Raw genomic sequence first — 24,036 nt, 5'->3', positions numbered from 1 at the left:
TCCCGGTTCTTTGTTTAGCTTTCATGTGCAGATTGCAAGCCCACCTCCCAGCCAATGGTGAGAGGGGTCAGAGGTGGGCAGGAATTCTCTTGTGTTAGGTATAATTACTGGTGCTTTGCCTCTTGTAAAGCATCTCCTTTGCTGGTTCTGCTCTGTGCTAGCAGAGGACACCCAATTTTCGAGAACTGAATAAAATTTATTTCTGTTCCCACCCTGAGATGGCTTCTTATTAACTTTTAATTGGTGAGGGTCTTTCATCCCACACAGCAAGGAACGTAAAACATGATATCACAACATGGAGCCTCTCTATCCCAAAACCTCTCTGACCCCCTACTGGGGTCTTCCCCAAAACAAACTCACAGTACAGCTAAGTCAGCCTGTTTAGTTCTGCAACTGGAGCGTGACCATTAGCAGCCATAACATCTCTGTTTCTGTCTCTCTGTCTCTGTCTCTGTCTCTCTCTCTCTCTCTCTGTCTGTCTGTCTCTCTCTCTCTCTCTCTCTGTCTGTCTGTCTCTCTCTCTCTCTCTCTGTCTCTCTCTCTGTCTCTCTCTCTCTCTCTCTCAGCATTTCATGTGTCATAACTTCCTTTTCCTGTCAGGAAACACCTGCCACCACATATCTTAGGCTTCTTGTGACATAAACAGGTCACATGGCCTATTAACGGGTGGGAAGGATGTTCAAATCTAACCTGCTACTACAGATGGTGTGTACAATGAGTCTGGCATAAGTAGTTCTCTGTATTTTATGTGTGTGTACGTATTTGCGTGCATATGTGTGTGTACGTATATGTGTGTGTACGTATATGTGTGTGTACGTATATGTGTGTATGTATTGGTGTATTTACTTGAATTCCACGTATTTTCAAATAATCACACATTCTCAATAATGCCAAGTCTCTGTGCTTCAATGCATTAAATAGCTGTTGTTTTCTTGGATGTTTGGATTGTTAATCTTTGCACATCTTAAATAGATGTAGATGATGTGTAGCAATAGAATGATGAGTTATCGTGGATGTAGAACTTTCTTATTGATAGTCAGCCCTTTGGTGATGATCCTTTTAAACGTAAGTAGGGTTATTGTTGGACAACACATTTAAAGATGTAGTATTTGAAATCTTTTTAGCTTTGCAAGATCTACCAGAAATTACAATGGCTCAAGATTACCTTTAAGCCACAATAATGCATCAAAGAATATTAGTAGAGGTTCATACTGCATATAATATTCTCAAAAGTGTGCAAACATTTAAAATTTTAAATCTTAAGGAAATATTGCTTCAATATTTCTAAGTACTATGACATTTGAAATTTTCTCTATTGTTTTACAGTTACTGCCATCATCTCCTATTCGAATTTCTAGTAGTCGTCTTCATCAAATCAAACAGGTAAGCATAATTTGATAATTAACATTTGCAAACAAAGCAGATTCAACTTCAAATAACTTATTCTGTGTGGTTTGAAATGCCTCTAAATTATTGACTGTGTTTGAAAGACTTTGGGAGAAAGTTTTTTTTAAAAAATGCACAAAGAACAGTGACATTTTTAGAGTAGAATCTATTTTAAAAATTAGTTCTCAAAAATACTGTTATTATATGGTAAAATCATTCCTAAAATTTTAGTTAGGATTGTATGATTCCCTTTTAAAATTAAAATATGTGTTGTTTATATAGCATTTTATAGAATATCTCACTTGATTGTCCCAGTAACCATGAGAGAGGTTAAATGAATTGCCCAGCATCACATAGCCAACAAGTAACTGAGCTTAATTTCCAGGTCTAGTGTTCTATTCTATTTCTCTGTCTTATATAAAACATAAAAAAATTAATAAACTTAATTGCAGCAAAAACAATTTTTAAAAACATCCCATAGTTACTGCTTTATATTCGATATATGTGAAACTTATTAAAAGTGAAGAATAGGATATTTTTCCATTTTTCAATAAGCTTTGTCATGATCACCTTTTTTTTGTTCTGTTTAAAACTATTAAGTAAATATGCACTTAAATGCTTATTATTTGTCAAACACTTGTGCTAAAGATACAGAACCCCCTAGGGTTCCTGCCATCAAAGTGGTTCACATTCTAATGGGAGAGGCAACATATAAAAAATTATCCTTATAAGATACATTTTTCTATAAAGCTGTGCTTGTAAGTGTTTTCACACTGTCATCTTCTGAGTTTGTATCTTGCTCTTCTTTCACATCAAAGTAACTGTGTATGGTCACGATCTTATTGTCATTTTTGTCATTGTTTGCTCAGTTTTCTGTCCTGTTTCTTGACTTTAATTTTACATTAAACTGTGCCCTGCTTCTTTGGGGGTGGGGAAGCACTGTTCCAAGTTTCAGGCTTTTTCATGCTACTGTTTTTGGAATTAATTCTAGTCACAAATAAACTGTAACCAAGACCACTGCTTCCTTGTGACCAGTGTAAATGAACCAAGAACTGCATATGGAGAATAGAGTGGCTTGGTCTTCCATATAGTGTCAGCAAAGGGTCCCTTGTTATCTCTTTCAGATCAGCTTTCTGATTTCCTTACTGCCTCTGGCCTAAGAGGTCTCAAAGCTCCTGCCACTGCCACTGTTACAGCCACTTCCAAAGCCCACAGCTGGTGCTTCCGTCACACATTGTCATGGCTGGCCCCACCACAGTGTCACAGACCTTTCCTGCCAACCTCCTCCATTATTTTAGGCTGGAAAAGTGTCTCAGCTTGACCTTTTGTTGGCTGTGATCCCTGCGGACATTATGGATGGCACAGTGGATAAAGAATGAGGTCTAGAGTTGAGTACAAATCATATTTCAGTCACTTATAGATGTCTGACCCTAGGCAAGTCACTTAGGCATTGTCTACCTCAGTTTCCTCATCTGTAAAATATGGGTAAAAATAGTTCCTAGTAGGATGAGTATCAAATAAAGTAATAATTGAAAAGTTCCTAGTACAGTAACTGACACATATAAATGTTATCTCTCATTAAATAAGAGATTCAAGGGTCTTCCAATAAAGCTAGTCCCTAAGAGGAGAATGGGAGTATAGGATAATGGATAGTCTTATCAGGTGACTCACTAAATAAAACAATATCAAGGGGTGAAGGGTTACAGAACAGACCCTTCAGGATTACCCACAGATAAGAGGTGTGACCTGAACAAATCCATTAAAGTAGAATGACAAGATAAGAAATGAGAGCAGGTCCAAAAAAAACATGGGAAGGGGAAGAGAGGATCCATACAACAATCTTGCTAGCAGCAACTGTGACTGTGTAAAACCAGCAAAAGCCAAAACACAGAAGGCTGCAAAGAACACAGGTTCTTTGATCTGCTTTACTAAGGAAAATAACTTGGAGGGATTAACAATCTCACTTTAATCCAACATAGAAATATCATTCACTTAGTTCAGGAGGAAAAGCTAGCAGCCTGAACTTCAGAGCAAATACAAACAAATTACAAACATACACAATATAAACAGACTAAAAAATCACAATTCAGTTACCAGGAAAGCATCAACATCTGGGTTTACAAGCCCATGGTGAGGCAGGGTCGGCGGGGGTGGGGCGCTCTTAATGGCTGCACAGAGTCTCTTCAAGTCACACGAGATGCCTTCCAGGGAGTGAGAGCCCCAAAAGTCAAACACCAACCTTGGTTCTTATATACCAGTCTCAGGGCCCTAGGACACTCGATTACCTCAGTGCTGAGAAGCACTCAAACAAAGAACAGTGAAAAATCCTATTTTGCTGGCCATTACACTTGAAAGGTAAGAATCATTAAAGGCACTTAAGAGAAGAACAGCAAAAAGCACTGCCCTAATCAGCATTACAGGATCCAGAAAAGCAAAGGTATGGGAACTAAAAGTGGGAGTGCGAGGGAGCTTATGAAAGGTTTTTAATGTCAAACAGGATTTCATATTTGGACCTAAAAGTGATAGTGAGCCATTGGTATTTATAGAGTGGAAGTGGGGCATGGGAAGGTTGACATGGTCAGAACTTCGCTTTAGGGAAAAAACACTTGGGTGGGAGAATGGAGTGAGGAGAGACTTGAGATGGGTAAAGTCATCCGCAAACCATATATTTCAGTAATCCAGGTATGATGTGATGAGGGCCTACACCAGGTGCCAATTGCAGGGGTGAGATCAATGAGCTTTGGCAACAGCTTAGAAATGGGAGATGAGAAAAAGGAGTTAAGAATGACAGTGCAAGCCCAAAAGGATGATAGTGTTCTTTAGGGAAGGTAGGAGGGAAGATTTGAAAAGAAGGAAAATTAATTCCATTTTGGGATGTCGTACTAGTAAGGCAATAATCATGATATAGACGATAATTATCAATATGTCTTTGTAGTTCTGTATCACAAAATATGAGAGACTCTCCATATAGAAGATAGAAGTAAAACATTTATTCAGACACCAGAGAACCAGATCCCCAAACCAATAAGCCCAATCCATCACAGCAACAAAGAATTCAATACACAGTATCACAGCAGAGAACCTCTCCATCCCATAACCTTCCACCCGCTGGGGCCTTCCCACAAACCCACTCACAGCACAGCACAACACATATCTGCTCTCTCCCTCGGCTCTAACTGTCGTAACTGTGCTCTCCATTTCCTGTGACATAACTTCCTTTTCCTCTCAGCAAACTCCTCCCACCACATGTGACTTAGGCTTCCTGTGATGTAAGCAGGTCACATGGCCTATTAATGGGTGGGAAAGATCTTCAAATTTAAATCACCAATCCATTCGGACTCAAGATCTTTCTTATCCACTACTTAGGGCAGTGGGACTTTTGGGACAACTGATATCTGTAGAACTTTACAAAAATATAATAAGGATAAAACAAGATAAGCATATAAAACAATTATCATCATTCCCCCCTCGAGTCAGTGAGGTTCAAAATCTTGGGATAAGCGGCAAAGGTCTTGTCCTCCATAGCTTTGCCCTACTGAAATTGGACCATAGAGCTGTCCCTGCCCCAAGAGGTAGTGTGTCCCATTCTAGAGGTCAATTCTTTAGCTGGCATCCAGAACTTGGTTGACACCAGGTCCAGAGGTGACATCCAGACACATCAGAGGGTGACATCTGGCTTAAGCAATCAGGCATCCGCTGGTGGATGGTACTAATCCTGCAGGAAACAAATCTCACAAACAGAGTTAACAGATGAAAACCAAAAAGAAACAGAAACAATCATAGCCTCATCCACAATAGAAGGATACAATTTGATAATCATTTTCTCCTGGAAAAACAACAGTTACAATATTACCTTTTCCATTTGCTGAAGCCTTTGGAACATCATCTGGCTTTAGCTCCCAATTTTATCCTATCAGTAGAACCAAACCCTTCTTTTCCTCTGAGAGTTAGAAAGAGGGTCAGTCTTCATAAGGGGTATGATTTCACAAGGAATAATTATCATTTAAACTATTCTTTCATTTTTACAAAATTGTATAGGTTCTCCACCTAAATTCTGGAGTGTCACAATAATTTCCCCTTGATAACCAGAATCTATCACTCCAGTCAATACATATATTCCTTGAGCTGCTCATCCTGGTTTAGGTAATATCTGTCTAAAATGATTCTTAGGGATTCTCATCCATATCCCAGTAGAGATTTTTCTTATCTCTCTTCTATCCCACCAAAAGTCCTCTAAACAATGTAATCATATCCTGCCCAACCAGGTTCCTGGATATGGTGGTAGGACATCTTCCCTCACAGTCCAGTACTCCATATTTGAGATCTTAGGTGTTTGTTGCTGCTGCCCTGTATTTAGTTGTATATATGCATGAATAATTGAATGAGTGAGTGAATGAAAAAGCATTAGGTGGTTTTAAGTATGCTAATAATGGTGATAAGTACTAGAGAGAGTGACAACATACAAAGAATTTCTTGTTTCTTAGGAGTCTATAGTATGAACATAGTTAAAGGGTTCTGAATATTTTAAAATATTTTATGGTGTAACATAGAAAAGACTGTTCACTAATGGTTGGTCTCTTTTTATTTTGGTATTGAAATTCCTAGTACCCGAGGAATTCTTCAAGTTTTTATGTGTTGAAACATAAATTACATATTTGTTATTCGTTTTGCAGATGAAATTGTGTTTATTAAGATTTATTTGTTCAGAAATTTTAAAGATGCATTTGCACCTTTGTACTACAGGAAATAAAGATTAGGATTTACTGAAGTTAAAGAAAATATTTTAAGACTATAATGAGTTAAATTTGATTAATTTTTAAGGAAGAAGGAATGGACTTGATAAACAGAGAAACTGTACATGAAAGGTAAGTCTAACACTTTAAAGTGTTATGATAATCATTATTTTCTCATGAAGAAAATAACAACATATATCACCAACCAATTCTCTTGTGTTTATAGGGAGGTGCAAACTGCAATGCAGATAAGTCAGTCTTGGGAGGAAAGCCTGAATTTGGTAAAGTAATTAAAATTTATTTTTTTTACTGGTTTATTTAATTACAGTCTACATGTCCTGCACAAAACACTTCCACTTTAATTTTTAAATAGCAATGTCATATGTTTCACCTGCTAGATTGTGTCATAACTCCTTAGCCTAAAATACATTCATCTCGTTGATTTAATGTCTAATTGATATTGCTATTTAAAGGTGCAGTTGCTTGTTCTTAATTCATTCCTTATCACATAAAGAAAAGGGAGCACAGGAAAGAGCCTTGGAGAAAAATGTTGCACGCAGATGGGGGCAGGGGGTTTGGAGGAAAGACATGAAGGGAAGATGCAATATGGATAATAAGCCAGCAAGGGAAAATGAAGAGAGGTCACATACATAGAGGGAAAAAACATTTTTGTGTGATCCCAGAAAGATCCCATTTGGAAAAGATAGCCAATAATTTTAGGTGCAGCAAAAGGGTGAGGTAGGTTGAGGATAGAGGACCATAAAAAATAGGAAGAGACACACTGTCCACTTTCCTCATTCAGTTATTCCAACGGAGACTTAGAAAGACTACCAGACTAAGGTCTAACTAAAAAATCCAAGTAAAAACCAGTAATTTTGCAGGTCAGGTTAGCATTAGGAGACAAGGCTAATACTGAGTCAAACCAAGTTACCATCAACACGCAATGCATATGTCTATGCACTAGGGCATATATGATGACCGGACTGTTAAAACTTAAACACCAGAAGAAGAAAATTATTTCAAGACATCTACAAACAAAGCCACAAAGAGAAGAATAGCTTATGCACAAATCAAACCACATTTCTTGAAAAATACAAGGCAAAAGATTATAAAACAGACTCTAAAATATTTTTATATGTTATATGAGAATACTGGAGAGAAATTTTGGGAAAGAAATGAAAACTTTGGGAAAGAAATAATTGGAGATAGGATAAACAGCTTGGCACAAGAAATAAAAAGTAAAAAAAATTTCTCAAGCAACAGTTATCCTAAAATTTAAAATGAACCAAAGAAAAGTCAGTGACTTTATGTGGCAAGAAATTTTAAAACAAAACCAAAAGATGGAAGGGTAGAAGAAAGGTATCTCAAGTCAGAAACAACTGACTTGGGTAGAAAGTTTGAAGAAAGATGATTTTAAATCATTGGATTACCTGAAAGCCTAGGACTCCTTTCCCATCTCCCACCCCTTAAAGAGCCTAGACATTACATTTCAGTAAATCACAAGTATCCACAGATTTTTAGAACACAAAGAGAAAATGAATATAGAAGAATCCACTGAGCACCTTCTGAAAGAAACCTGAAATTATGAACTATGGCACATGTTATACCCAAAATCCAGATCTATCACTTTTGAAAGGAAAATAGTGCAAGCAGCCAGAAAAAAAAAATTTGAGTATCAGGGTGCCACAGTCAAGATGACATAAGATTTATAAAGTATGATGTTAGAAGAGTAGAGAGTTTTGAATATGAAATTCTAAAAGGAGTAAGATACACTTTTTTCAGATTTAATTTATTTAATATTTTTAGTTTTCAGCATTGATTTTCACAACACTTTGAATTACAAATTTTCTCCCCATTTCTACCCTCCTCCCCCACTCCAAGATGGCATATATTCTGGTTGCCCCGTTCCCCAGTCAGCCCTCCCTTCTGTCACCCCACTCCACCCCCCATCCTCGTTTCCCTAACTTTCTTGTAGAGCAAGATAAATTTCTATGCCCCGTTGCCTGTATATCTTACTTCCTAGTTGCATGCAAAAAACTTTTTTTAATATCTGTTTTTAAAACTTTGAGTTCCAAATTCTCTCCCCTCTTCCCTCCCCACCCACCCTCCCTAAGAAGGCCACATGTGTATTGTTATGTAAAACCCTTCCACAAGACTAACTATATTTTGCTCCTTTCTATCCTATCTCCCTTTAGTCAGTTTTCTCCCTTGACCCTCTCCCTTTTCGAAAGTGTTTCCTTTCAATTACCTCCTCCTTCTCTCTGCCCTCCCTTCTATCATCCCCCTTTTTTATCTCCTTCCTCCTTCTTTCCTATGGGGTAAGATACCCAGTTGAGTGTGCGTGTTATTCCCTCTTCAGGTCAAATCTTATGAGAGCAAGATTCACTCATTCCCCCTTACCTGCCCCCTCTTCCCTTCCTGCAGCACTGCTTTTTCTTGCCACTTTTATGTGAGATAATTTGCCCCATTCTATCTCTGCCTTTCTCCCTCTCTCAATATGTTCCTCTCTCATCCCTTAATTTGATTTTTTTTAGATATCATCCCTTCATAGTCTACTCACCCTGTGCCCTCTCTCTCTCTCTCTCTCTCTCTCTCTCTCTCTCTCTCTCTCTCTCTCTCTCTCTCTCTCTCTCTCTCTCTGTCTCTCTCTGTGTCTCTGTCTCTGTCTCTCTCTCTCTCTATATATATATATATATATAATGTATATGTATATGTATATGTATATATATATACACATATTCCCTTCAGCTACCCTAGTCCTGAGGTCTCATAAATTATACATGTTGTCTTTCCATGTAGGAATGTAAACAAAACAGTTCAATTTTAGTAAGTTCCTTATGATTTCTCTTTCTTGTTTACCTTTTCATGCTTCTCTTGATTCTTGTGTTTGAAAGTCAGATTATCTGTTCAGCTCTGGTCTTTTCACTGAGAAAGCTTGAAAGTCCTTTATATTATTGAAAATCCATATTTTGCCTTGGAGCATGATACTCACTTTTGCTGGGCAGGTGATTTTTGGTTTTAATCCTAGCTCCATTGACCTCTGGAATATCATATTCCAAGCCCTTCAATACCTTAATGTAGAAGCTGCTAGATCTTGTGTTTCCACAATACTGAAACTGTTTCTTTCTGGATACTTGCAGTATTTTCTCCTTGATCTGGGAGCTCTGGAATTTGGTGACAATGTTCCTAGAAGTTTTCTTTTTGGGATCTTTTTGAGGAGGCAGTCGGTGGATTCTTTCAATTTCTGTTTTACCCTCTGGCTCTAGAATATCAGGGCAGTTCTCTTTGATAATTTCTTAAAAGATGATATCTAGGCTCTTTTTTTCGTCATGGCTTTCAGGTAGTCCAATAATTTTTAAATTATCTCTCCTGGATCTATTTTCCAGGTCAGTGGTTTTTCCAAGGAGATATTTCACATTGTCTTCCACTTTTTCATTCCTTTGGTTCTGTTTTATAACATCTGGATTTCTCCTAAAGTCACTAGCTTCCACTTGCTCCAATCTAATTTTTAAGGTAGTATTTTCTTCAGTAGTCTTTTGGACCTCCTTTTCCACTTAGGTAATTCTTCCTTCCAAGCCATTCTTCTCCTCATTGACTTTTTGGAGCTCTTTTGCCATTTGGGTTAGTCTGTTTTTTAAGGTGTTATTTTCTTCAGTATTTTTTGGGGTCTCCTTTAGCCAGTCTTTGACTTATTTTTCATGGTTTTGTTGTATCACTCTCATTTCTCTTCCCAATTTTTCCTCTACTTCTCTAACTTGCTTTTCCAAATCCTTTTTGAGTTCTTCCATGACCTGAGACAAGTTCATGTTTTTCTTGGAGGCTTTTGATGTAGGCTTTTTGACTTTGTTGACTTCTTCTGGCTGTATGTTTTGGTCTTCTTTGTCACCAAAGAAAGATTCCAAAATCTGAGCCTGAATCTGACCCTTGAGTTTTTTGTCGGGGTATGACTGCTTGTAGAGTGTAGAGTACTTTGTCTCAAGCTTGAGGGGCTGCGCTGTTGTTTTCAGAGCTATTTCTACACACTGAGCTGTGCTACACCAGCGCTACTCCTCTTCCAAGAACCACCAACCCAGACAGGACTCAGATCTAAACTGGCTCTGCACTCCTGCTCATCCGCCACTTATTTCCTCCCACGAGGTGGGCCTTGGGCCAGAAGCAACTACAGCTGTAGCTCTGTAAGCAGCCTCAGAGCTGCATTACCTCCTACCCCTAGGGTAGTGGCCAGATCCCACGATCTCCCTTCACTCTGTCCCTACAGCTTTTCCCACTAAAACTTCTCTTTGTCTTTGCTGTTTGTGGGTTGAGAAGTCTGGTAACTGCCACAGCTCACTGATTGAGGACGCTAGGGCCTATTCTGCCCAGCTCCTGGTCTGGTTGGTCCAGGCGCAGCTCACTCTGGGCTCTGCTCTGCTCTGCTCCCAGGTGCATGCAACAGACCTTACCCTGCAACCATCTAGGCTTTCCTGGGCTGGAGCCCTGCTTCCCTCTGTTATTTTGTGGGATCTGCTGTTCTAGAGTTTGTTCAGAGCCATTTTTTTATAGGTGTTTCGAAGGACCTGGGGAGGAGCTCATGCAAGTACCTGCTTTCTAGTTGCCATCTTGGCTCCAACCTCCCCCCCATCAAGATACAATCTTTTAAACAAAAATAGTTGACTCATCCAAACTGATTATGATCCTGTAGACCATAGGGATGGAGAGCAAATGGGCCTTTAACCAAATGAAGTACTGCCAAGCATTCTTGATGGAGAAAACTGAGTTACGCAATATACACACAGGAATCAAGAGAAACAAAAAAGTAAATATGAGGACTACTCCTGAGAGAATACCATTAGTATACTATTTACAGTCTGATATGGGAAGATGCCACATATGTCACTTCAGACCCTTATCATCATTGGTTATCATAGAAGTGTTGCAGTTTCATGGTGTATTGTGGCAGCACCCTCTCAAAGAATTCTGAGTCAGACCAATTCAGATCTGGGTATAGGCATTTATTGAGGATTGATACCCCTTAGAAGCAGGCCAGGTTCCAGGAGGAACAGCAACTTCAGAGAAAGCAAGATGGATTTTTATAGAGTAAAGATGCAATTACATAATAGAAATTATGAATATTTAAAAGGTAGAAGGGGTTTGTCAAGGAATTTGGTAATAGGGGAGGGGTTCCTTCTATGGTTCAGTTGTCAGACATCCTAGTTGTGCTGCTGATTGGCTAGCTATTGCGGTCCTGTCTGATCAAGATGGATGGTTAGGTGTTATGGTCGTGTCTTGGGCTAAATGAATATTGTGAACCTGTTCAAATATGGGAATTATATCTGGGGGCTATATTGAGTCTGGGGGTTTGTGATGTGCTTAAAGCTAGATTGTGTGGTCAAATGATTATTTTTCAGTAAGGCCTATAAGGAGATTAGAATGTTGGGACTGGAGGAAGCTTTATTAGGATTCCATTAGAAGAAGGCTTAAGGATGTGTTTTAATATTTGGATGATCTTAAAGGATAAGTAGGAAGGGAGGAGAATAGGGCTATATTTGAGGGGAAAGGAAGAAGATCCATATACTATGCACTGAGTGCTGGTGATATAGGAAAAGACATCTCATGGGCTAATGGGGAGGGGAGACAGCTAGGTACAAAAAGATCTCCACCTGATAAATTCAGATGAATCTCATAGGAAAGGCATTTAGATTAAGGAGGGCTTTTCACACAAGGTGGGAATTTACTTGAGACTTGAAGGAAGACAGGGAAGCTAGTAGATTGAAATGGTGACTCGCATGCTAGTCATGGGTGACAGCCAGAGAAAATGCCTAGAGTTGGAAGGTGGAGGATCTTGTGAAGAATAATATGTTGATGTATTAAAGTGTTTGTAGAGGGACATAGAATGTAAGAAGATTAGAAGGGTAGTTAAGGGGTCAAGCTATGGAGGGCTTTGAAAGTTAGGGTATCTATCATGGTGGTAACAGGGGTCCTTGGAAGTTAATTGAATAGGAGGATAATAATGGTCAGATGTGCATTTTAGGAAAATTAATCTGTCAGCTGAGTGGAGCATAAAGTGGGGAAGGCAAGAAGGCCCACTAATAGGGTTTTGTAATCAACCAGGTCTCGGGATGAGGGCTGGCTGCAAGCAATGTCAGAGACGAGAAAGAGGCATATACATATACTTTTACTTGAATAAGAACATCTTCTGCCTTTATAATAACTTTTTTTTAATTTTGAGAGCCATTTCCTTCTCTGCCCCACCACATACTTGATAGAGGGGAGAACTGGCCCCTGATTTAAGAGCAGGTCAAATAAGAGTGAATAGATTAATTTATTATGTGCTTAACACTGTTCTTAGTGCTGGAGTTGTGGAATTACATTAACTTTTGGTTACCTGGCTTTTCCAGTAGATCAGCAGCATTTCTGATTCTTTGGTTTCCTTCTGTGGTTATTGTGTGTGTTGTTCCCAGCATAGTAGATCTTATGAAAATGGCAATGCCAAGAAATATTTTCCCTGAAAAAAAAACAGGATTTCCCAGTTACTAAGTTAATGTTCATTATGGATCATATTTTGAGTATACCAGACTTCAGAATCATCTAGTTTAAATCTCTTATTTTTAATGTGGGAAAACAACCCAGGGAAATGAAATGATCTGTATAAGACTACGTAGATAAGGCTTCTGATTCCATATTTCTTTGTATTACATCAAGCCTTGTCTTGGGTCTAAATTGATCATCTGCAATTTTGTAACTTTTTTTTTAATAGAGTGACAGTGATGTTGAGAAGTCATCCTTTCTGAAGCTAACTGATGTCATTCCAGTTTCCCCAGCACCTTCACCCACCAGGGGAATTGGCAAGGTAAGCCAAAAATTTCAACCAGTGTATAAATTTTTTGGTAGTTTTCTTTTGCTACAACATATTTCAAATTAAGAAAACATTGTTTTTTTTTCCTTGAACTTTTACTGTTTTTTAAAGCAATGTTTCTCACCATCATTACAAAGTTTGGTGAGCAGCAGTGGATTTCCTCCAAGTCCTATTCCTAGTCCAACAAGACGATTTACAACGTAAGTACATGTGTATTCCTCAACTACAAATTCTTTGATTTCACGATTGTCAGGACTCTCCCTTCATTAATACAGATTGAAAATCCTTCATGCTTTAACACCAAGGTCACAAGTTGCTATGATTGAAAAAATTTGCTTGTTACCCCGCTAACTAATGACAGACCTTTCAGTATTAACTAGTTTAATCCTCGGACTATAGGCATAACTTTGTAATGCAAGACCTGAGAAGTTGGTAAAACTTGATAAACTTATACCTGTTTTCAGAGATTTGAAGAATCTTGATTTTTCTGAACGACTTTAATAGAGGCTCTGTAGTTTTTTTAAAAGAAATTTTAAAGCAAAAGTATTTTGAAATTTTTTTTCTGTGTTGTAAAATCATGGGGTTGTATTCTTCACAATTCAGAAAACTGTATTCATTGAAAAGCTTTTACTGTTATAACATGAAAAATTATTTATTCACTAGTAATGCCCTAAATTTCCACTTCCAGCTATTATTTATTAAATCATTTCCTTCTTTCAACTTTCTTATGAAATAATAGTATTTCATTACATTCATATACCACAACTTGTTTAGGCATTCCCCAGTTGATGGGCATCACCTCAGTTTCCAATTCTTGACCACCATAGAAGAGCTGTTATGAATATTTTTATACATGTGGGTCTTTTTCTCATTTTTATGATCTCTTTGGGATACAGACCTAGAACTAGTATTGCTAGGTCAAAGGATACACACAGTTTACAGCCCTTTGGGCACAGTTCCAAATGGCTCTCCAGAATGGTTGGCTCAGCTCACATCTCCACCAACAATGCATTAGTGTTCCAGTTTTCCAACGTCTTCTCCAGCATTTATCATTTTCCCATTTTGTCATGTGAACCAAGCTGATAGGTGATATAGATTTGTATTCTCTAATCAGTAGTGATTTAGAGCATTTTTTCATATGACTATAGATAATTTAACTTCTTCATCTGAAAACTACATGTTCATATCGTCTGACCATTTACCAATTGGGGAATGACTTGTCTTATCAATTTTACTCGTTTCTCTATGTATTTTAGAAATGATCCCTTTATCAGAGACCCTTGTTGTAAAAATCGTTTAATATTCATTTTTAAAGTTTGAGTTGGAAATTCTCTCCCTTCTTGCCTCCCCAATTCCCTACATTGAGAAGGCAAGCAAAGCACTTCAGTATAGATTATACATGTGAAGTCATGCAAAACATATCCATAATGGTCACATTGTGAGAGAAAACAAAGACAAGAAAAAGAACCTCAAGAAAAAAGTATGCTTCAATCTGTATTCAGACAGCATCGGTTCTCTCTCTGAGTATGGATGGGCTTTTTCATACTAAATCCTTCCAAGTTGTCATGAATAGTCATTGCATTGCTAAGAATGGCTAAGTCCTTCACAACTGATCATCTAAATATATTACTGTTACTTTATACAGAGTACATTTCATTTGCTTCAGCTCATATAAGTCTTTCCAGGTTTTTCTGAGATCATTCTGCTTATCATTTTTTCTGGTATAATATTCCATCATAATCACATACTACAGTTTGTTCAGCCATTAACCAATTGAAAGATTTTTTTGAGGGGGGAAAGCAGGGCAATTGGGTTTAAGTGACTTACCCAGAGTCACACAGCTAGTAAGTGTGTGGAGTGTCTGCAGCCGAATTTGAATTCAGGTCCTCCTGACTGTATGGCCAGTGCTCTTCAGGAAAACTTCTTGATCATTATAATAACAATTCATTTAAAATTTTTCTTTTATGTCATGTATATGTTATTTTTATGTTTCTCTTTATGTAACCTTGTATCAGTGCATCCAGGTCTTCCTGAGTTTGTCTTAATTCCTCATATTTGTTTTTCTGTTACATTCTTGTTTAGTCCTTGCCAAAACATTTAATTTTGTTTTCATTTCTTTGATACTCCACACAGTTTTGACATATATGGGACCTCTCTTTTTGGCTTTAGCCTCCTTGGATTCCATTCATAATCTTAGGCCCTTGAGTGATCTGGCATAATTCCAGATTTTTTTTTCAGTGATTGGACCATTCATATTTTATATAAAGCTAAGGTGGACCACTTTTAAAAAATGGTCGAATTAAAGTGTGGGTATGTCCTTGTATAGCTATGGCAAAACAAAGGTTGGGGTCATGAAAGTTGAAGAAGCTAAGGAACTGACAGGCCTAGAATGTTAGCAGGATCTTCATTATGAATAATGAAATACAGGACATGTGGAATAAATAGGAGTTGAAAAAAATCATTGAAGAACATGAGAGAGTGAGGAATAATAAACAGACTGTGCTTCACTCTTATCTACAGATAAGTCAGTATGGATGGGTTACCTTCTACTTATTAGTAGAGAAAAAATTCTACATTGATGTGATTTTGGATATAATATCTCTTTCCTAGCATAGTGTCTTTAATGGCTTCCAACACAAACATGTGTTGAATGTTTAATAAAATGTCTGATACACTCAAGTAATATTTCCATCTGCTTGAGTAACTATGACATTTTCCTAGTTAAAAATTTAATCAAGCATAGTTGTTTATTTTCTCAGCCAAACACTACATAGCCCTTTTTTCTTAGAGTGAAGTTTAAGCAACATAAAGCATCTTGAAAATCCCAAAGTTCTGTTTGAAAATTCATAATATTGAAATGACTTTATAAAAAGTTTTTAAGGGAGCAGTGAAATATGAGAAATGGGTTATGTAAACCATTATTATATAATTATGATTAACTGATAGACGGAAACCAGACATTTTTCTCTTAATTGTATTGACTTTTCCCTTGTCTTATAATTCTATACTTTGTGTTACTACTATTATTTTAAATTGTTAATAACATACCTATTACTGACAATATACTGTTGTGTATAACTTTAGCAGGAGAAGCCATAGTCCCATCAACTGTATTAGACCAGGTATACTTGGAGCAATGAAAAGAAAAGGTACTGTATGTATACCTGAATTTCAAAATAGAATTGTCAAATTTATTTTGATCATATTTATCAGTCTGTTGTCATTCCATCTCTTCCTCTGCCTTGCAACTCCAAACTCTCATTGTTCATCTGTACCATGATCTTTGGCTGCTATTGTTATTCTCTTTTCCTTTTCCCATCTTGACCATTTTATCTCTATATTGTTTTTGTGAGTTCTTTGTCTCTTATATTGCTGTTCTAGCCTTGGAAGCCTCTCACTGTCTACTTCCTTTCTCACTCCTACACACTCCAGATTTTTGTTATCTAACTTCAACTGGTGTAACAACAATAACGCTTACAGCTGCTGTGGAGGTATAAGGCCAATTACACCAGCACACAGGAGGGCTGCTAGCACAGGATCTTTGATCTGCTTTTCTAAGGAAAGCAACTTTAAGGGGTTAACAATCTTACTTTAATTAAATATACATGTATCATTCAGGGAAAAAAGTTAGCACCCTAAACTTCAGAGCAAATACAAACAGAAATTACAACAGAGCAAAATAACACAAATCAACAGACAGTCTTCCGGTCTGACCATAGGAACACATACATAGGTACCAGAGAGAGAAGCACCAACATCTGGGTTTTCAAAGCCAGGAGCTCCTTAACAGCTTTGAATGAGTGAGCCTCCCAAGCAAAATGCTACCCTCAGAATGTATATACAATTCTTCAGGGTCAGAAGGTATCACAACCATATGACTCGAACTAATATGACTTAGACTTTTTTGCAACTTAAGCAGGTCATCAAAGACTCTTGATTCAGTGAAAAACTTTTGAATGAAACAAAGGCAAGACTCAATCAAAGGCACTTGATTGCCTTAGTGCTGAGAAGCATTTCAAAAGAAAAAAACAGCAGAAAGTCCCACCCTGCTTTCCAATACAACTGGTACCTCCCTGGTGCAGAGCAATCCTTTAAGTGACTGTCCCACCATAGCTTTTGCAAAGTTTTTCATCTCTCCTGAAACCTCCCATACCTTTCCCTTTCCCCATATTCTTAGCTGTGAACCTTACATTGTGTTTTTCATTGGAGATAATAAAAGATACCTCCTTTTTTACTACTTTTCACATCACATTACCGAGTTGCTTTCTTACTGCTAATGTTTGCTTAAATCTCTGCTTCATATTGAAAAGTTGTCCTTACCAGTGCAGTAATCCATCTAATGTACAAGTGGTCTCATTTCATCCAGTCTTCTCCACAAATTTCACCCTCTATTATTCATAATAGTAATAATAGCTAACATTTATATAGTGCTCACTTATTATGTGCCAGGTACTCTGCTTAAGCATTTTAAAATCAATATCGCCTTTGACCCTCACAACTTGGGAGGTAGGTGCTATCATTTCCACTTTACAGATGAAGAGACTAAGGCAAATAGCAGTTCAATGATTTGCCCAAGATAACATAACTGAGAAGTATTGAGGCCAGAATTGAATTCACATCCTCATGTCTTCAGGTGCAGCTCATGTATATTTAAATATTGGGCAAGTTATCTTCTTTAAGAATGGCAGACGTATTTACCTGTTTCATTCACTTTATTGGCACTTTTGAGGGTTCTGCAAAATCAGTTTTTTATGAGCTAGCTGGTGATGAAGGCAGCCATGTGGTGCAATGGATAGAACACCAGTCCTAGAATCAGGTAGATTTATCCTCTGGCCTCAGACATTTATTAGCTGTGTAACTCTGGGCAAGTCACTTAACCACATTTGCCGTAGTTTCTTCATCTGTGAAATCAGGAGAAGGAAATGGAAAACCAATATAGTATCTTTGCCTAGAAAACCCCAAATGGGGTCCTGAAGAGTCAGATGCAGCTGAAATGACTGAACAGCAACAATAAAACAGTAAGCACAATAGGATCTATTATTCTCTACACCTTTCAGTCAGATGAGTGTTTATGAAGACTTCTCTTTGTCATTAAGAATTTGCTGCATTTGTATCTTGATTAAACCTCCTTGACACCTCCAAACCATGTCATCATTACCTCAATCTATTCTTTCTGTATCCCAAAAGAACTTATACTTGACTCACCAGTCTCAGAACTATAACTCTTTTACACGTACATGGCTTTTCCTCTGCATGTTGGGACACTTCTGTAAACAAGTGAGACAGTCTCTAACCTCAAAAAGTTTATATTTTAAGCATTTTAACAAAAAAGTATTATAAATTTGGGCAAGTAAGTATAGATCAGTATTTTGCTACATTTTTTTGATTACATTAATTGCCACAGTTTTTTTTCCTAAACATTTAGCATCCTACTCCTTTTTAGCTGTCTTGAAAGTGAAACCTTCAATGGTCACCTTCAAAATGTAACTTTATTTGTCTACTTGCCATAGTTGCTCTATTTTTCTCATCTTTGTTTACTTTATTGCCATATTTCCTTCCAACATATTAGAGACTGTGGTGTTACAACCTAAATGTAATACATCCACTTTAATTTGTTGTAAAAGACTTTTCTATTTTTAATCTGTTTCTTACTTTCTTTTTAGCTGTAGCTTTAAATGCTCCAGGAAGGATGTGATTTAGTTGAGCCCTTCATCACCTTTCATTTAATTTTTTTACTTCATTTAAATTTTGCACTTCCATTACTTCTCCCAATCTTATGATGTGATTCCACTTGCAGTGATAGAGAAAAAAGAACAATAGATGATAGGTAGACAGATAAACTACAGTCAATTCAAGCAGATTTTGAGTAGTTTTTTTCATTGCTACTTTTCCATAGGTGAAGCGGAAACAGAAGATCAGCCAAAAAGATTTTTTCAAGGCATAACCAACGTGCTTTATTCTGATGTTACAAATCTGTCAGAGGTAAATGTGTGGTGAGTACTAACCTTTGAAATTTTAATACTGATTGGATATTAATCTAGTTTGGATTGTTTTTTAAATTGAACTTGGCATTCAGGACAGTCTTAATTTTGCTAGTTCTTGACAAACTCAACATCGGGTTTACCGCCACTATCCAAATACATACAACTCCCATATATAGAGATAACTGAATACTACTGGAAAAAACAATGGAAATGTCCAAAATGGGTTGCCAACTGTGAGAAGACATTTCTTTTATTCCTATCTAATTGGCACACTTTGTATGAAAGCTATTTCAAACTTCCTTCTGCACCACCTCCACTCTTCTTTCATTCTCCATAGAAACCTTAGGTAGTTTTACTAAGAAAATATCCTTCATCTATAGCAACATAAAATAACTGCAATCAGATTTCACTGAACGTATATTATTAGATGTTACTAGAAAAGCATATTCCTTCTAAGAAAAAAAAAGATCACTTATGGCAGTAATTGTGCTAGTGATAACCATTAATTTGATAGCCATTCAACTCCCCTTTGTAACTTGCTTCAACCAAAACCAATTGCTTTCATTTTACATACTCAAAATTGTATGCTATGTCATGCCCCATCATTTATTTATTAATGAGATTGAGAGCAACAGTCATGCTCTAAATCAGGAATAATAAAAGAAATGTAAATCAAAACTAGCTTGTGCTTGTAACTCATGCTCTGCAAATGAAAAAACAAAAACAAAATGGCAATAATCAATGTTGGGGAGGTGGGGATGTGGAATGATAGGCATAATAATAATACATTATTGGTGGAGCTGCGAATTGGTGCAACTCTTTTGGAAAGTAATTTGGAATTATGAAAATAAAGTGACTAAAATATCCATACCCTTTGAACAAGAGGCTCCATCACTAGATTTACATACCAAGGAAGCTACTAATAAGAAAAAAATTCAGGAGCAGCTAGGTGGTGCAGTAAGTAAAGCACCACCCTTGGAGTCAGGAGGCTTTGAGTTCAAATCTGGCCTCAAATACTTGACACATTTACTAGCTGTGTGACCTTGGGCAAGTCACTTAGCCCCAATTGCCCTGCCCTCCCCCCTCCAAAAACAATTTCCCAAACACTCCCCAAATAATTCTAGCTCCTCTTTTTGTGATAGCTAAGAACTGGAAATAACCATTTCCAATCAATTGGGAAGTGGCTAAACAAACTGTGGTATATGCGTGTAATGGAATACTGCTGTGATGTATGAAATTATGTGTGATGAATATAAAGAACCATGCAAAGATCTATATGAACTGATGCAGAGTGAGGTAAGCAATCAGGCAAACTGTACATACAGCAACAAGACAATGTAAATGGAAAGAAAAGTGACAAACAAAAAAAAATCAAAAGTAAATGTAACCAAATTTCATGAGATCAAGCGGGACTCAAATGAAGGGATAGGAAAACTCATTGCTTTCTGGAGATCTGGAGATCACACATTGCACATGTTTTGAGATTTATTTCAATCTATCAATCAACTGTGCATGATTTTTTTCCTCTCTAAAAAATAATTGTTGTTCAGGATGGTTCTCTAGCAGAGAAGGGATAGGGCAGTTGGAATGACTGTGATGATGTGAGAAACAGAAGATTGCAGTGTACTTTTTTCTTTTTTTTAATAAGATATGCATTTCTTTTTTTAATATTTCCCCAATTACATGTAAAAACAATTTTAGACAGTCATTGTGAAATTTTGAGTTTCAAATCCTAGCTCTATAAGTTATACCTGTTAATCATGTAAAAGTATTTCCATTTTAGTAATTTTGTAGAGAAGAAATTCAAACAACACAAAAAAGAAAATGAAAATAGTATTCTCCGGTCTGTGTTCAGAGGCCATAAGTTCTTCCTTTGCATACAGACAACATTCCTTCAGAATTGTCTTGGATCATTGACAAGATTAAAAAGAGCTAAGATTGAGATTAAGATTGAGAACTGCTAAATCATTCACAGTTGTTTGTTAGTCATTATTGTTGTTATTGTGGCTCAATGCTCTCCTAGTACTGCTTACTTCACTCTGCATCAGTTGATGTAAGACTTTTTCTGAAATCATCCTATTTGTCATTTCTTATAGCACAATAATATTCCATTTGTTCACCCATTTCCCAATTGATGGATATCCCCTCAATTTATAAATCCTAGCCATTACAAAAAGAACTTCTTTAAATATTTTCATACAAATAGCTTCTTTTCCCTTTTTTTTAAAATCTCCTTGAAGTACAGACCTACTTGTGGTATTGATGAATTGCAGATATAGAGTTTTATCGCACTTTGGCCATAGTTCCAAATTGCTCTCCAGAATGGTTGGATCAGTTCACAACTCCACCAACAGTGTATTAATGTCCCATTTTTCTCACATTCCCTCCAATATTTATCATTTTCCTGTTTTGTCATAACAGATAATCTGATGTGTGTGAGGTTGTACTTCAGAGATAAACTTATTTTTGAAAATGTTCAATGATCAGTAGTATTTCAGATCTCCCACAAATCAAATGATTACTTTATCCCAAAATATTTTGCCACCACACTGTTCACAATATTTATGAAATATTTCTTTGCCTTTAAAATTTAATCCTAATTCTGTGCTTTCAATTTTTTTAAAATTTATTTTAAAATAGTTCTGCCCACTACCTTGCCCTCCTATTACTTGCCTTCCCCTGCCAAGGATCCCTCCCCCATCCTCCCATTCCCGTTAATCTAAATACCCTTTACCTATTCTCTCATTCTCCCCTCAAAAAATCCCTCCCTTGGCCTCTCCCCGCTCCCTATGTCCCCACCCTTTTATTTCTTTTAAATTTAGAAGACTTTTATACTCTTCTAAATATATATCTCTTATTCCCTTTTAAACCTATTGCCAATGAAAGTAGCTTACCAAAACTACAAGCCCTTCTCCCCCATCTAATTCTTCTGTATTGTTTCTTCCTCATTTGAATAAAATAGTTGCTCTTTTTAGCTGTTCTTTAATATTTTTAGTTTTTAAATTCATGTCGTAGGTTTACCACAATCTTTCTTAGGAGTTGCCAATTATTAATAAGAATCTTAGACATTTATTTTATATATATAAAGATAAACAGTCTGCTCTTATGAATCTCTCACAAACCTTTGGTATGTATCTTGTTTCTCTTGGCTCTTCTATGTCAAATCTTCTATTAAGTTCAGAATTTTTTTTAACAAAGTCTTGAAAGTGTAAGAGTTTCTCAAATGTCCACTTTTTTTCATTCATGATAATACTTAACTTTACAGGGTATGATATTTTCAGCCAGAGCTCCAGTTCTTTTGCTCCTTAATATATTGTGTTTCAAGACCTTCGGTCCTTTAATGTCTCTGCTGCTAGGTCTTGTGTAATTCTAGTTGTGGCATCATCATATTTAAATTGTTTTAATCTTGGTGCTTTTAATATTTTATCCTTGAGCTGAGGAATTCGGAATTTGACTATAATATTCCTATGTTTTCCTCATAGGATTTCTTTTAAGTGGTCATAATGGATTTTTTCTATTTCTACTACCCTACCTTGTTCAAATCCTTCAGGATTTCTTGTATTATTGCATCAAGATTTTTTCCTTGATCATAACTTTCAGTTAGTCCTGTAATTTTTATATTTTCTTTTCTTGATCTATTCTCCCAATCTGTTGTTTTCCTTATAAGATGTTTCACTTTCTCTTCTATTTTTTCATTATTCATTTATTATTTAATTATTTCTTGATCTCCTATAATTTCACTGGCTTCACTTTGCCCAGTTCTAATTTTCAGGGTGTCATTTTCTTCCTTAAGACTCTGGATTTCCTGTTCTAATTGGTTGACTTTCCTTTCATAACCTTCTTGTTTTTCTTGGATTTTTTTTTTAGTATTTCCTCCATCTCTGTCATTCGATTTTTAAAGTTTTTTTAAGATCTTTTATAAATCCGTTTTGGACAAATGACCATTTGAAGCTACTCTTTGGGGGTTTCTTTACTTCAAAATCCTCCTCTGAAGATGAACCCCATCTTCTCTGTTCCTATAATAGCTTTCTATGGTTGGATTCTTTCTCCTTTACTTGTTTATTTTTTGTGGTAATAGCCCTGGGGTATAGGAAATGGTGGTTTTTGCTCCAGATCTTCAGTTCTCCCCTCTTGCCTGGAACCGAAGCCCAAGCTCCAGCCTCCCATAAGTGCCACAGCCAAGGGCTTTCTGCCCCACAGCTTCTGCACTCACTGGGCATGTTCTGGTTCCTTCTCATCCCCTGCCACTCTTCCCAGCACATTTGGGTCTGGTGTTCCTCTTCAGCAGGGGTTCCCACAATCTTTCTGGGCTCAAACTCATGACTCCCCTCACTATCCCAGGGTAAAAAGTTTCCTGTGGCTGGGGCTGAGGCAGCCTCTCAAACCAACTAACCCCAGGACTTGCAGCTTGTTAAAAAAGAACCTAGCCTGGACGTATTTACTCCTGCCAGGACCAAACCTGGTCCTGGGATTTTTTTTCAGATCTTCTCAAACTGTCCTGAGAAAACCCTTGTTGTGCCTGTATTCTTCTTTGTCTCCACCCACAATTTGTTCACCCTAAGGTGCTGTTTTAACTCTTTTTTGAGGGAAAATCTTGAGAGTTTGGAATTTTTTTACCTACTCCGCTGTCTTACCAAAATCCTCTGTTTTTAAGTTTTAGAGGTAATTTTTTTCATGTCTCAATATAGTAGAAAGTACATATACTATGATCCTATCTCCCATTCGTAGGTGAGAAATAGGTCATAGAGAGAGAGTAACCAGCCATAAGACATAAAGCTAGTTGTTTTTAGGACTGGAACTGAAATGTAGGATCAAGTCCAGTGCTCTTTCCAATATCTCTAGCCTGGCTCTCAATCTGATCTTCAGAATTATGAATGAGAGCAAAAGAAATGTGGATCACTCTTCTCAGAGGATTACAATTTACTATTTGTGCATAATTCCATTAACTGCAAATCAAAAATTCCTGAAACAAGTTCTTAACATATCTATTTCCTTGGCTCAGAGGTTGTCTTATGCTAATGCTTTATGTTCTGAGAACAATAATCCTCCACAGAATGCAATCTTTCCTAATCATGTAATGTTTATGGGTTTTTTTTAT

The 24,036-nt window shown here is 37.0% G+C and overlaps 1 protein-coding gene across 1 annotated transcript in view; it reads left to right on the top strand.

Annotated features, from left to right (window-relative positions):
* Positions 1-24,036, top strand: part of LOC118833333 (protein FAM122A-like) — a 48,888-nt gene that overhangs the window by 5,263 nt on the left and 19,589 nt on the right. The window contains exons 4-10 of the mRNA XM_036740695.1: positions 1,327-1,383; positions 6,208-6,251; positions 6,346-6,400; positions 12,856-12,948; positions 13,066-13,154; positions 16,039-16,103; positions 18,851-18,947. Coding sequence (XP_036596590.1) covers positions 1,327-1,383; positions 6,208-6,251; positions 6,346-6,400; positions 12,856-12,948; positions 13,066-13,154; positions 16,039-16,103; positions 18,851-18,947 — 500 coding nt within the window. The remainder of the gene's footprint in view (positions 1-1,326; positions 1,384-6,207; positions 6,252-6,345; positions 6,401-12,855; positions 12,949-13,065; positions 13,155-16,038; positions 16,104-18,850; positions 18,948-24,036) is intronic.

The sequence above is a fragment of the Trichosurus vulpecula genome, unplaced genomic scaffold (assembly GCF_011100635.1).
Source record: "Trichosurus vulpecula isolate mTriVul1 unplaced genomic scaffold, mTriVul1.pri scaffold_31_arrow_ctg1, whole genome shotgun sequence".
Lineage (NCBI taxonomy): Eukaryota > Metazoa > Chordata > Mammalia > Diprotodontia > Phalangeridae > Trichosurus > Trichosurus vulpecula.
The sequence above is the reverse complement of the archived record's forward strand: the minus strand, read 5'-3'. Positions and strand labels throughout refer to the sequence as shown.